The sequence below is a fragment of the Quercus suber genome, unplaced genomic scaffold, assembly GCF_002906115.3.
Source record: "Quercus suber isolate HL8 unplaced genomic scaffold, Cork oak 2.0 scaffold_226, whole genome shotgun sequence".
Taxonomy (NCBI): Eukaryota; Viridiplantae; Streptophyta; class Magnoliopsida; order Fagales; family Fagaceae; genus Quercus; species Quercus suber.
Window position 1 is genome coordinate 971871 of NW_027069684.1, and position 15088 is coordinate 986958.

Genomic DNA, 15088 nt, shown 5'->3' on the forward strand with positions numbered 1-15088 from the left:
AGTAAAGTTCATCAAAATTTGAAATTTTGTGTTATTTGTGTATGGCTGTGGAGAAATGGCAGGAAAGGAAGAGAAAAGTGACACGGTTTAAAGGGCAAAATGGTAATTTCATTTTCAAATTTTTTGTCCTCTTTTCTCTCTCTAATTTGGGGGATTGAAATTTGTATCTCATGTGGAAAATCACTCAATCCATATTCCTTCCCTTTCATTTTCTTTCATCAACCAAACAGTGGAAAACTCGTATTTTCCCCAACGTCCCTTCTCCTCTTTTTCATCCTCCTCCTTTTCAACCGAACCAAATTAACATAGAGTGAGGGTATACATACATGGTATATTGCCACGTGATAGTTACACTCTGTTTGTTTCTATGAAAAATTTTAAATGAATACAATTTTTTACCTTTTTTATTTTTGTGTGTAATTGGTGAAAAAAAAATTATCTCTTGATTTTTCTTATTTAACTTAGCATAAGATAGAGTTATTTTCTACTACCTTATTTAGCATGCCATGGATTTTTTAAAAAGAACAATTTTATCTATTTGCAAGCTAATTAAACAAGAAAAGTTAAAAGATAACTTTTTAACTCATTTTAAAGTTGTTACCGAATATTAAAAAATGAGATAACTTCTTAGAAAATAAAATGCTATTCTAATAGAGAAGTATTTCTAATTGATTTTCTATTCTTTCTTTATAGAGAAGTGTTTCTAACTAATATTACAGCAAATAAAGAGGATTTTTTTTTTCCTGTTCAAAACATCAAAAGAAGCCAGGTTCCCAGATCTCCACGTAGTTATACGGTAACTATACCACCGACAATAAATTTTTGTCTATATATAGAGTGCTGCAATCTTGGATTCCTCACTACGAAGTTTTGTGTAGCTCCTCTACGACTAGATATAAAAAAAATCTGGCCATTAACCTGTCTTTGGTTTCAGGGATTATTGTCTGAGATTCACTTGGTTTTGAATTGAATCGAAAGAGAGATGGAAGTCGAGCAAGTATTTCACATGAACAAGGGAGCAGGCGAAACTAGCTATGCTAAGAACTCAAAAGTTCAGGTTCGGCTAATCGGCTTCCTATATCTGAATCATTACATATTCAGTATGAATTTGATCTTCAAGTAATTTTTATCTTCCAAAACATGAAAAACAAATAGCAAAACCTTTATCATTCAATTAAAAAAGCATGCATGTTGGAAATATCATGCCCATGTTTTTCACTTCACAATTCACATATTTTAGCTATTTATTGTTAGTTTAGATGCAGTTTTTTGCTTAAAACTTATTAATATTAGAATGCAATTAGAAAATAAAAAGCTTTACATAAGCAAATAAAACTTAAAATTGAAAATCTTTCAATAAGTTTTGTGTACCTATAATGGGGAGACTAATTCATATTCATTATTTTTTTTTTTTGTAGAGCAAGATAATATCTATCACAAAGACGGTAACCGAGGAAGCCATAATTGAACTATTGTGCAAAAATTTGCCGGAGAGCATGGGCATTGCTGACTTGGGTTGCTCATCGGGACCCAACACCATAACTGTGATCTCAGAGATAATAGATATCATATATTCCAAATGCAGCAACCTAGGCTGCCCAACTCCAGAACTTAGAATCTGCTTGAATGATCTTTATAGCAACGATTTCAATGATGTATTTGGGTCATTACCAGCTTTCTACAACAAACTGAAGGAAGAGAAGGGTACGGATTTTGGGCAGTGTTTCATTACAGGTGTGCCTGGTTCTTTCTATGGTAGATTGTTTCCGAGAAAAAGCATGCACTTTGTGCACTCTTCTTCCAGCCTCCACTGGCTCTCTCAGGTTTGTATATGTGTTTCCATTATTCTTGTCAATTCATATGTAAGTATACGAAGCAAAAGAAAGGACAACGTTAGGGGTCAATTAACAGGGTTGACACATGAAATATGACCAATTCCAGTAAATGTTTTGAGACTTGCCAATTATCTTCTTCTTTTTTTTCTTTTTTTAAATGAACTGGCCAATTATCTAAAAAAACTATTTGTGGTTTTAGAACACTCATACCCAATATTAGCTCAAAATGAATCCGGACAATTATTAAATTGGTGATGTTAATTAGTAGCCACAATCTCAATAGTGCATAATGACGAAACTGGACCACAATACCAGACTTCAGGAACGGTTTCACAAGCAATTGATTGTTTTACGTACAGGTTTATTGATAAGTTAAAGAGTTTTGTAATTCAGTGAAGTTGTCAAGTTCTTTTCAATATGACTCACAAGCAATTGATTGTTTTACGTACAGGTTCCTCCTGGGCTGGACAGCAAGGCTAGCACAGCCATAAACGAGGAGAGGATATACATATCCAGGACCAGCCCCCAAAGCGTCTTAGATTCATACATGCTGCAATTCCAGAAGGATTTTTCACTGTTCCTCAAATCACGTTCAGATGAAATTGTACCGGGAGGGTGCATGGTCTTGTCGTTCACAGGCAGGAAATCTATGGACCCTACTGCCATAGAAAGTTGCCATCAATGGGAACTCCTCGCCCAGGCATTGATGAACATGGTCTCAGAGGTACACGTTGTATTGATAATCCACAATAATTTCTTGTAATCTAATATCATACGAGCAACGATCGGGTCCAGTGTACAAGAACAATAGACCAGTTAGGATGCAAATACGTGACAAGAGAATCGGTCCTAACCGGTCCCATAATATAAAAGTAGTGCATGTATTATTAATAAAACTTTTCTTGTAAGCTAATTATTTCTTTGATTAATTGCAGGGTCTAATCCCAGAGGAAAAGGTAGACACATTCAATGCACCCTATTATGGTCCATGTGCCGATGAGCTAGAATTAGAGGTACAAAAGGAAGGATCATTCATTATGGATCGGCTGGAAGCGTTTGAGATTGATTGGGATGGAGGTGTAGACATGCATAACACAATTAGTGGGACACTTTCAAGTGGGCAGCGAGTGGCCAAGACCATAAGGGCTGTGATTGAGTCAATGCTGGAATCTCATTTTGGAAGAGATATAATGGATGATTTATTTCAGAGGCATGCTGATTTAGTGGACAAGCACTTGGCAAAGACTAGAACCAAGTACACAAACTTGGTCATTCACCTTGTAAGAAAGGGTTGAAAAATGTAAAGGCCTATGGAATCGCATTATATCTTATATGTGATTTGGACTTAATGTCCTAAATTAACCAAGTTTTTTTTATGTCAACAGTCCGTAGAATAATGAAATTATCTCGTTTATCTCTATTTGAAATTGATTAATTTTATAGTTAAAATTAAATATAATAAATTTTAAAATGTTCAATTTGTGACAATTTGTACACTATTAGCATATGTACTATTTGTTGTAAAATCAATTAGAAATTGAAAGTAAAAAAAAAAAAAAAAGCTCAATCCTCTTAATTTGTTTTTTATTTTATTTATTAAAAATCCTTACCAAAAAAAACCCTTATTCTTCTAGGAATTGATTTTTTTTTTTTTTATTAAAGTATATATAATATAATTTTGGGTTGAGTAGTGTGGAAAAAGTAAAAAATCAATATCTTTTCTTAACTTGCATGTTCGATGTAGAGCTGTGAATGAGTTTGGTCAATTAAATTGATGCACCAGAAGTTTATGATTAGTCATTCACTTTTATTTTGAATACAAGTTGAGCTTTGAGCTTATCAATAAACAAAATTATATGTTTAAGTTAGGTTCATTTTCTTATCAAACAAACTAACATTGCAACTAGAATTTTTTATTTCTTTACAAATATATGGTATTAATTAGAGAAACTAAACTGTGATTGAAATTAATGATTTTTTTTAATGTTAGAAATTAATGATTTGGGTTAATTAGAAAGATGATTTTTGTTTATAAACTTATAAAAATTAAATTCGACAATCTTGTATTGTTAAATATTATACATAATTTTTACTACAATAAATTGTAAATAATAATTTGATATCTTATGAATTTATTTAAAAATTTTATACAATCCAATATCAGGTTTATATAAATAAATCTTTATACACATATCATATAATATTATATGTACTTAATTTGAAATTTATACTAACGAGCTTATTTCCAAATACATTATTATTTTTGAGATTGACTCGTTTAATAATTGAGTCTATAAACTTGAGTGTAAATTTAACTAATTTACTAATAAATAACTTTTTTTCCAAACTGAGTCCAAGGTGTTTAAAAACAACTCAGTTTATTTATAGTCATAGTTGTACGATTTGTTATCAACCCTAAAGACAAACCATTTGTACACTGCACCATATCAAAAGCAGAACGAAAGGAGCACCATATATCTATCATCACGAGATGGTATTTCATATACCTGCTCCATTGCTATATATATCACAGTACACAAGTGAGTGCCATTTTTTTTTTTGGGGGGCATTTTGTAGAGTAGAATAGTAGAATGGGACCCATCTCCTTCTTCCTAATATCCACTGCTTTGACATTTCATTATCATGCGCCCTATGGCAGTGTATGATTAGATAACAAAATGCTGCTTCAATTCTTTTGCTTCGCGAATGTCCTAGCCTTTGTTTTTAAGCAGCACCTAATACCTATTCTTTGGAGCTTGTGAGTATTAACTTTTAATGATTGTGTGAAGATGTTCAGCAACAAGGAATTTTCTTTTTCCCATTTTCAATTAGGGATAATTTGGAAAGAAGACGTTAGCAAATACTGAGGATCTCTTGACACATTAGTGTAAGAGGTGTCTTGTTCAACAGTAAATCACCTTAAACAACCCATTTCTCTGAGTACCTATAAGCACTCATCTATACTATTAATAACATAATTCTCTATTTGAATTTTATCATTTTACGTACTAAAATATTTTCACACAAATTCTTAAATTCTTTAAAATACCTCTATTTTTTAGTTAAATAATTTTAAATTTAAAAAAACAAACCGGCTAAAAGACTAATTTACTATTTTTTTTTAAGTTTCTAAGTTTTAAGTTTTCAAACTTTTATCAAATTTCAAATAGAGAAAGATTCTAAAAATTATGATATTATCTCTATTTTATTTTTAAACATTAATTCACTAAATCCAAAATAAATAAATAAAACGTCGATGATGAATCTAGTTTCTCTATAAAAGAAAGAAATACTATTTGGACAAGGGGCTCTCTCCCTCTCTCTCTCAGGAAGTACAGCTCCCTTCACTCGTCCAACTCTCTTTCACTCTCTGAACATTGTTCTCTCATGTTGTCTCACTAACTTAGCTATTGAAGCCTCAACGGTCAAGTCCGCGATCACAGCTTGGTTTAAGGAAGAACTTACAGTCATTTAGTGCAATGCCGATCTTCATTTGTGTAGGACTTAGGTAGCGTCTAGCTTCAGCAGATCTTCCTTGGTTTAAACAAATCTAATTATAAAAAAAGATCAATTCCAATTTGGACCCACTAATTAAAATTAGTAATGTGTAGAACAATTTATTACGCACATGTGGAATCATTGAAGAAATTGTGGAAGACATGATCAAAAGTATCTTTATCAGCTTTCGTGAGGAGACTACATTGTACATTCTTTTGGGAAAAAAAAGGTAACATAATGTGCAAGAATGCTAGCAATTTCGAATCTTTACTAAAATCCTTGAACAATTCTTTATTTCAACGTTGAACAGATCATATGTAATTTCTTTATTTCAAGATAAAGGATGGATTGTATTTGGCCAAAATAGATCATTGTATAGTATTTTACGTAATGTCATACTCTTTCTGCAGATGCTAAAGAAGCTACCTTTATTCTCTGATGTATTTCAAAGGTTTGTAACAGTTTTATTCTGGACTTCCTAAAAGATTTAACTTTCTTGTCAGATTTGGTTAAATGAATAGTGAAACAAAATATTGAAATGGCTTTTTTTTATTTTAATTATTGTGTCGTACAAACTCTTTTTTGATGGGAAAAAAAGAAAGAAAGAAAGAGAAAATATGTCGTACAAACTCTTTGTGCCTTTTTTTTTTTTTTTTTTTTTTGCTGAAAAACCTTTTGTGCCTTTTTTTTTTTTTTTTTTTTTTTTTTTGCTGAGAAACTCTTTGTGCCTTTGAAGTTTGAAGCCGACATAAATTGATAAATTGATTCAGATAAGCACTCATATGGACAAAAGTGGCTATAAAACAGATTATTTATTGCTTTGTTTAGAAGCTTGAGCAAATGGAGATTGGGAATTTGGGATCCTATGGGCTTTTGATAATTGTTTTTTTATTACAACAATTGATTTTTTGATATAAGTGAGGGATCGAATTCTAAATCAACATATTCTACCACTTAAATTAACTGGAACTTAAAAAAAAAAAAGTTAACTGGAACTTACGAATCTTAAACTTATAAAATAGACATGTTTGTAGATATGTCAATCCTCCAAAATATATAAAAATGTGATATTGCCAAATTTTAAAATGAAGTGTCTAAGTACCATCACATGTTAGATGGTAATATTGGTTCAGATAAGCACTCATATGGACAAAAGTGGCTATAAAACAGATTATTTATTGCTTTGTTTAGAAGCTTGAGCAAATGGAGATTGGGAATTTGGGATCCTATGGGCTTTTGGTAATTGTTTTTTTATTACAACAATTGGTTTTTTGATATAAGTGGAGGATCGAATTCTAAATAAAAAGATTCTACCACTTAAGTTAATTGGAACTTACAAATTTTAAACTTATAAAATAGACATATTTGTAGATATGCCAATCCTCCAAAATATATAAGAAGGTGATATTGCCAAATTTTAAAATGAAGTGTCTAAGTACCATCACATGTTAGATGGTAATATTAATTCAAATAAGTACTCATATGGACAAATGTGACTAAAAAACAGATTATTTATTGCTTTATTTAGAAGCTTGAGCAAATGGAGGAATTTGGGATCCTGTGGGCTTTTGATAATTGTTTTTTTATTACAACAATTGGTTTTTTGATATAAGTGGAGGATCAAATTCTAAATCAAAAGATTCTACTATTTAAGCTAACTGAAACTTACGAATCTTAAACTTATAAAATAGACATGTTTGTAGATATGTCAATCCTCCAAAATATATAAAAAGGTGATATTGCCAAATTTTAAAATGAAGTGTCAAGTACCATCACATGTTAGATGGTAATATTGATTCAGATAAGCACTCATATGGACAAAAGTGGCTATAAAACAGATTATTTATTGCTTTGTTTAGAAGCTTGAGCAAATGGAGATTGGGAATTTGGGATCCTATGGGCTTTTGATAATTGTTTTTTTATTACAACAATTGGTTTTTTTATATAAGTAGGGGATCGAATTCTAAATCAAAAGATTCTACTACTTAAGCTAACTAAAACTTACGAATTTTAATCTTATAAAATAGACATATTTATAGATATGTCATTCCTCCAAAATATATAAAAATGTGATATTGCCAAATTTTAAAATGAAGTGTCTAAGTACCATCACATGCTGGATGGTAATATTTAGGGCAGAAGAGAAAGCCCAAGATGGCAACGCAGAGATTGGAAATTGGACCATCATGGTTACAAAAAATAGCCCAGCGGGCCAACTTGTTGGCTGAAAAATCTGAGTTTCTTGGTACATAAATACAACTATAGGCCTCTTTTTCGAATTAAACTCTTAAGTACTATTTCATTTAAGGTTTAGGCTCTCTTAATTATTCAAAAAAAAGGTTTGAGCTCTCTTATTATGTCCGTTCATTTACACCCCACTAGCTTCAAAGTGGAAACCTCATATTTCAGAAATCACTTAATAGCCTGTCGGCCAAAACTTGATTTGAAACATATATCATCTTCTCTGCCGTACACGTGTCTATATTACGTTACTGATTTAAATTCCCTGTCTATAATATGTGCTTATTTAACGAAATAATTTAATGGGAATACCATATATATGATGGTGTTTGATAATTCACTCAACATAGCAGAACCAAAATGCTTCCCTTACCCCTATTGCCTCATGAACAGCCTTGCACTTGTTTATTTTGTTGTTTCACTTTGCTTTCTTTAGGTGCCTTGATATATTTGATATGTCAACTAGTGAAGATGTTTTTGTACCATGGTCATCAGGATTCAACAGCTAGTATTCCTCCAGGGACTGGTGGATTGCCTTTGATTGGAGAAACCTTACAGTTCATGGCTTCCATCAATAGTGGCAAAGGCTTCTATGACTTTGTAAGAGTTCGTCGTCTCCAGTAAGATCAACCTCTTTCTACTCTCTCTCTCTCTCTCTCTCTCTCTCTCTAGCACTGCTAACCACAAAAGTATATGGGTCCCATGTGTTCTTAGAGGGTGGGTGCATACACCTGAAACATGATATTCGACCCTCTCCTGCAAACTTAATTAACTCTTTTTTCTAGTTGTCATGTACTTAAGTCCCATATAAGTGTGATTGTCAGTCACTTGTCACTGATGCTTAATTTGATAGGTCATATAAGCTAAAAGTATTGTAACTTTTTTCCGACAAATACATTTAGGATTTAAATCCTCCCTCTCCCATTTATCAAATTATTAAAAAAAAAAAAAAAATGGGCTATCTAAAAGTGACATAGCACCACTCTCTCTTAGAAGTCTTAGTGTCTATTTAAGAACAACTTATTTAGTTTTTTTACTAGAAGTGTGTTAAAATTTTTTTTTTTTTTTTGAGAAAATGTTAAAATATATTTATACTTTGAAAAGATGAGAAAAAATGAAGTGTTAAAAAACTATACATAAAAGATAAATGCTGAACTTATAAACTCTAATCAAACAGACACTAAAACTTAGAGCATGAAATTAAAAATCCTAGAAGTCACATGCACTTCTACAGTTCTACTATCGGAAAGAGGAGACTTTGAAAATGTGAGAAAAAATGAAGTGTTAAAAAACTATAAATAAAAGATAAATGCTAAACTTATAAACTCTAGTCAAACAAACACTAAAACTTAGAGCACGAAATTAAAAATCCAAGAAGTCACATGCACTTCTACTACCGGAAAGGGGAGACTTTGTGTCTTACCATTCCAACAGTAATATTTTATAAAATGTTGTGACTTTTGCAATAATTAGAGTTGACTGTCCACACGTAAACGTGCAAGCCTTTGTATTTCAAAACATAACTTTCTTCTAAAGTACTTTTCCATTATGTTATCGAACTCTCATTTTAAAATTCCAACTTCAAAAAGCACGTTTTGGCTCCTTAAAGTGGAACAAAACTTGCACTTATAAGAGCCTATTGACACTTATAAAGTATTGAAATAACTTTTAGAAAAGTATTGTGTATTGCTTTAGACATGGTCAAGATTTTTCCTTTCAAACACACAGGTACGGAAACTGCTTTAGAACCAAGCTCTTTGGGGAGACGCATGTTTTTGTTTCGAGCACAGAGTCAGCAAAGGCAATCCTAAACAATGAATTGGGAAAATTCACAAAGAAATACATAAGGTCAATTGCAGAACTAGTGGGAGATCAAAGCCTTCTATGTGCATCTCACCAACAACACAAAATGATCCGTGGCCATCTTGCCAATTTGTTCTCCACCACTTCTATATCAATGTTTATCAAAATGGTAGATGAACTCATGGTGGAAACTCTTGGTGGCTGGGAACATGGAAGCACTGTGGTCATTCTCGATGAAGCACTTAAGGTATTTGACACCCCAAATGAAAAAAAAAATAAATAAATAAATAAATAATAATAATAATAATTTTGCACTTGGAGGTTGATTAAGTGGAGAAAATAATTATTCAGGATAAAAAAGGATAAATTAATTGATCCATGTTTAACACGCCCACATACAAATGATTCTATCTCACATTATATGGGTCCTCATGTGAATTTTTAGAAATACAATACTATAGACACAGTAATTTTAACTTTTTACAACAAAATTTCACAAATGTTCTTTCTCAAAAAAACAAAACAAATAACAATTGTTGAGGTGATATTATTAATTATTCTCAAATAGGCTCATTATCGACACTGTTTTATTATCTATCATTAACAACTTGTCACCTCAAACAATTATAAAATTTATTATAAATATGTTGTATCTCTAAATTTGTTGTTAAATTATGTGAGTTGGACGAAATAATTATATTTTGTCAACACTTTTTTATTATCTATAATTAACAACTTGTCACGCTACATAATTGTGAAATTTGTAGCCATTATGTTGTATCTCTATCCTTTGTTTAATTATGCCAGCTCGACAAGATAATTATATTTTGTTGTTGGCCCATGTTTGCTTATGTGTCTGGCCCACTTGTTGGACTTCCAACTAGAGCCCATAGTGCACCAAAAGGAAACTGGAGCCCTTAGAGGGCCCTTTCCCTTGAGTAAGGCCTTAGGTCCACAAGCCACTGGCTCTTTACTTATAGCTTGGCGAAATAGAAGATATAATCATATAATGTAAATATCAATGGGGTCCTATCAGCTACTCAGCCCAGCCCAATAATAAACTTATAGACAAGCTTGAGTTGAATCTGATAGGCCGAGCTCCCGGGTATATCCCATTAATAACTCATGTCAAACGACTCAAACCGCGTTTATTGATATGTCAAGTTTATTGTTTACACTTCTGATAGAAGAAAAAAAGAAAAAAAGATCTTTGCTTACACTTTGGGAGTTCATTGAAAAAAAAATAATGAAATGTAATGGATGAATAATGAAAGTATAGAATGGAATGGATCTCTAATGTGTTTGGAAGATTATAGTTTACTGATTATATAATAAGTGTCTATTTGTGATTGGACTATAAATCAGTTTATTACTTATTTTTTTTATTTTATTTGTAAGTTTCATACGAGTAACCTATTTATTTTATTTTATTTTTGCTTATTTTTTCTAATATTTACGAGTCTTACATTAGTCTTTTACTTATTTTATTTAAGTTTTACTTTTTAACTACAGTACTGGCATTAAAAAGTCTTTAGCAAAAAACAAGATAAACTATTTTTAAATGAAATTGATGAAATATTTCTTAAATTTTTTTTTCCAATCTATTCCATTCCAATATTATGAATTTAAGTTTACGTTATTGGACACTCTCCACCAACCCCAAAAACCTCGTTGCTCAAGTAGGTGAACCACGATTTCCATATTTTCAAAGTAGGTTTCCATATTAGCAATGGAAGCTAGAATTTGTTAGATTTTTACTTAGTGATTCAATGTTTAATGCATAATGATTTTGGAATTATATTTGGTCCAGATAACTTGCAAAGCAATGTGCAAAACGCTGATGAGTTTAGAGAGCGGGCCTGAACTAGAGATGTTGCAGAATGAGGTCGCTCAAGTTTGTGAAGCAATGCTTGCATTTCCTTTGAGGTTACCTTGGACAAGATTCTATAAAGGCCTTCAGGTAAAAGTTCCTCCAAAGCCCATCAATCTGAAAAAATGGGCCGCCTAGTTATTTGACAAATATTGCCTTGTTGACCATTTTATCAACGATAAATGCCCACGATAAATTATACCACTTTTGCTATAATTTATGCACATAGTGAATTTTAATACGTGGCAAAAATTGTGTATTTTATTGTAATATTAGCACCTTTTTTTTTTATCAACCCGAATAGAGATGTGATGGTTCATCCCAATTACTAGTTGAACTGTAAATTAAATTAAAAATTAAGAATACAATATTAAAAAAGGTTGATAAAAATTTTACATATGAATTTTGAAAATGAAAAATAATTATATAAAATATTTTCAATGAAAGATATAAGCGTACAATGACAATATTAATTATTCAGCCCATTGTGCAAGACAAACAAAAATAGAGCATTTTTTATTTTTTGATTTACAAAAGTGTTAATCATCAAATCCTTAACACTATAGAAATGTATGTAGTGAATGTTCAAACACATGCATTCATTATAACCCATAAACAATATTAAGGTTAGCTTATTACAAAAATAAATCAAAGATACAATTAATAGAAAATTCAGGTGTATATATATATATATATATAAAGAAAGCCAATAGAAATAGAAACTAAAAGAATTCATTCAGAGAAATTTTGATTAAAAATGAAATGAAAATAATTTAGAAAATTTGTAGTTTTTTCTCTTTCACAATTTCATATATAGATTAAGAATTAAGAGATACAGTTATAGAAATAGCAGCAAATACATCATGTAAGACATTTTTTTTTTTTTTTGTTTCTATCTTAATATATATTTTTTCTTTTCAAAAGACTACAACTACAAACTATTTATAAAATAATCATCTTAAAAATTAGGTACATAAATAGTTTAAATTACATGAAAAAAAAAAAAAAAAAAAAAAAACCTTGATTCTACAAAAACAGTCAGATTGAACAAGTTAACAAGAATCCAGTAAGTTTGACTAGATTTAGAAAGATTACATGCTTAAATGATCTACTAAAAGGCTTAAACAAGTCCAAGCACTGGTTCATGATTCATCAGTTCGACTGTCCTAGTCGGTCCAATTCAATTACTATGATTTCAACAACTTGTTTTATGAAATTGTTTTGCTTTATTGACAATTCAGGCCAGAAAAAGAATAATTAGCATTCTGGAGAAGGAAATTAGTGAAAGAAGAAGAGGCATACAAACTTTTCGTGAAGATTTTCTACAACATATGTTGAACGAGGATGATAAAGCATCTACTGATGAATCTCCTAGGCTAACAGATGCAGAGATTATAGATAACATCTTAACCATGATAATTGCAGGTTAGAAAAAGATGATACACATATATTGTACCTCAAAATGTGGATAAGAATTTCCCATTTCATTTCTCAATCCTAAATGCCATTAGCATTCTTTCAATTTCTTTAGAAATGCCACTGCCTTATAAGTTCATGGTAAAAATTCTAGAAAATTTTGCCATGAACATAATTTTCCTGAATGCAACAAGTGCAGTCACATTTGGAAGAAAATGTGCAGGTCAGGATACAACAGCAAGTGCAATCACATGGATGATCAAATTCCTGGATGAAAACCAAGATGTCCTTGAAAAACTCAGAGTAAGTGAAAACAATTGTAGGTGAAGGGTGAGTTTGCGAGTTCAATATAACCCCATGTAATGTAACTTACCCAAAAAAAATGTGTGGGTGAATGCACTTGTACTAGTAACACAAAGAGGGCTGCTCATATCCATCTATGCATTTTTTCCCCTTTTTGACTCTGCTGATTGCTAACTTGTTGGTTGGTACAGAATGAACAACAGCATTTAGCAAAGAAAGCTTCACCAACGTCTTGTCTTACATTAGAGGATCTTAGTGAGATGCCCTATGCTTCTAAGGTAATTATTTCAGTTTCAGTTTATGGTGTTTAGTTAAACAATTTTTTTTCATGATCCACCACTAAAGTTGAAATGAAAGTAAAAATTTAATCAATAAAAATCATTGACAGGTAGTAAAAGAATCCTTAAGAATGGCTTCCGTAGTACCATGGTTCCCAAGACAAGCACTCCAAGATTGTGAGATTGAAGGTTTGTATTTTAAAACCTAATAGATCGTATATTTCCTGCAGAACACTATTATTAATGTTAAATATTTTTATCTTCTTATGTTTATTATACAACTCTTAGTACAAATTTGGCTCAATACACTTTGCTGCAACTGTTTATTTCATGCAATGTATTGATCATCGTAGGATTTAAGATCAAGAAAGGGTGGAACATAAACATTGATGCTAGATCAATACACCTTGATCCTATGGTGTACAATGACCCCAATAAATTTAGTCCACAAAGGTTTGATGTAAGTTTCTGTGTGGCAAAATCAATCTTTTTCTCAATCTTTTCCATTAGAGTAAAAAGAGAATAAAGAATTTTTCAAAATGCAATGTTATAGAGTAGACACAATTTTATAAAGTGTTTTTTTTTCCCCTTTTGCCATTCAACAGGATGAGTCAAAACCATACAGGTTCTTAGCTTTTGGAATGGGAGGGAGGACTTGTCTGGGGATGAACATGGCCAAAGCGATGATGCTAGTCTTCCTTCACCGTTTAATCACCACATACAAGTGATTTTCCTTTTATATTATCAAACCAGTTTGTTCCTCTTGATTGGTATCTGCATTAGAATTCATTTATAGTGTGTGAAAGCTAAAATTATTATTAATTTTATCATAAGTAGTTTACAAATTGATATGAAAATTTTATAATAAAAAATTTATATATTCACAATATAATAAACAAATATAAAATTATTTTTTGTAATTAATGACACGTCTATTTACAAGATTTTATATAATAAAATTTATAATCCCTAATATAACTCTTAATTGTATGGTTGCTCTATAGTTGCAACTTTCAAGTGGAGGATTTTAACATTTTCAGGTGGAAGGTGATCGATTCTGACTCAAGCACTGAGAAGTGGGCGCTCTTTTCAAAACTAAAAAGTGGTTGCCCAGTGCATGTGACTCGCATCCCAAATGATGCATATTGTCGTTGATCATTCTGTAAAGGGTATAATTATCATACATTTTTTATTGTACATTATCCATCCACATTATCTATTTCACGTTTTAAATATAGACATCAGTAAAAAAAAAAAAAAAAAAAATTAGTGGATGTCACACGTGAAATTATGGATATTGTGTATATTGAGTGTACATAAAAAAGTGTGAAAAAACAATTAGTGAAAAAACAATTACCCATTTCTCAACGAGTACTAAGAGAATTACCTAAATCTCTATAAGACTACAAAAATGGCTTTGTTTATATAGATATTAGATTAGTGGTTAATTAAGACTGTTTTCATAGATTGGTGGTTAGTTTGGTGATTAAGTATCTTTTTCTTTTTACTAAGTGGAAATTGAACGACATGGTTGTATGTCAAAGTGTTGTATTATGTATGTATAAGACATCACATATATTTTTATAATGTAAATAATTAAAATAAAAATGTTTGATATTTAAGGGTAAGGTTATCTATCAGTCGTCTTTTTCAGATCCTATAAAATGTGAGAACTTTGTGTATTAATAAGACCCTTTTTTAAAAAACAAAAAATTTTATTTGCGGAATAATGTACAATGGTCTTCATTAGAGAAGGACCTTCAAAATATTATGGACTGCAAAGAAATTTCAAACATTATCATGTAGTGTCTACAACTTCTTCGCTTTTTTTTTTTTGGGGGGGG

General features: G+C 31.0%; 2 protein-coding genes across 2 annotated transcripts; both read left to right on the forward strand.

Annotated features, from left to right (window-relative positions):
• The first annotated feature begins 865 nt into the window (after nucleotides 1-865).
• On the forward strand, nucleotides 866-3255 carry LOC112011029 (probable jasmonic acid carboxyl methyltransferase 2). Its single transcript, XM_024043416.2, has 4 exons — nucleotides 866-1057; nucleotides 1419-1823; nucleotides 2287-2559; nucleotides 2771-3255. Exons 1-4 carry the CDS (start codon nucleotides 983-985, stop codon nucleotides 3128-3130), a joined length of 1113 nt encoding a protein of 370 aa, XP_023899184.1. The 5' UTR covers nucleotides 866-982; the 3' UTR covers nucleotides 3131-3255.
• Nucleotides 3256-7881: 4626 nt separating this feature from the next.
• Nucleotides 7882-14872, forward strand: LOC112011051 (cytochrome P450 85A1). Its single transcript, XM_024043445.2, has 10 exons — nucleotides 7882-8194; nucleotides 9303-9624; nucleotides 11188-11337; nucleotides 12489-12672; nucleotides 12887-12966; nucleotides 13158-13244; nucleotides 13355-13433; nucleotides 13598-13704; nucleotides 13850-13968; nucleotides 14285-14872. The coding sequence occupies exons 1-10, from the start codon at nucleotides 7935-7937 to the stop codon at nucleotides 14397-14399; spliced, it is 1503 nt and encodes a 500-aa protein (XP_023899213.1). The 5' UTR covers nucleotides 7882-7934; the 3' UTR covers nucleotides 14400-14872.
• The last annotated feature ends 216 nt before the right edge of the window (nucleotides 14873-15088 follow it).

What these genes read in the sequence shown, in the direction of transcription:
- LOC112011029 (XM_024043416.2), top strand. Translation starts at nt 983, where the DNA reads ATGGAAGTCGAGCAAGTATTTCACATGAACAAGGGAGCAGGCGAAACT. An exon ending in CTAAGAACTCAAAAGTTCAG is followed by an intron (nt 1,058 to 1,418) that starts GTTCGGCTAATC and finishes TTTTTTTTGTAG; the next exon opens with AGCAAGATAATATCTATCAC. An exon ending in GCCTCCACTGGCTCTCTCAG is followed by an intron (nt 1,824 to 2,286) that starts GTTTGTATATGT and finishes TTTTACGTACAG; the next exon opens with GTTCCTCCTGGGCTGGACAG.
- LOC112011051 (XM_024043445.2), top strand. Translation starts at nt 7,935, where the DNA reads ATGCTTCCCTTACCCCTATTGCCTCATGAACAGCCTTGCACTTGTTTA. An exon ending in CCAAGATTGTGAGATTGAAG is followed by an intron (nt 13,434 to 13,597) that starts GTTTGTATTTTA and finishes TGATCATCGTAG; the next exon opens with GATTTAAGATCAAGAAAGGG. An exon ending in CGTTTAATCACCACATACAA is followed by an intron (nt 13,969 to 14,284) that starts GTGATTTTCCTT and finishes TAACATTTTCAG; the next exon opens with GTGGAAGGTGATCGATTCTG.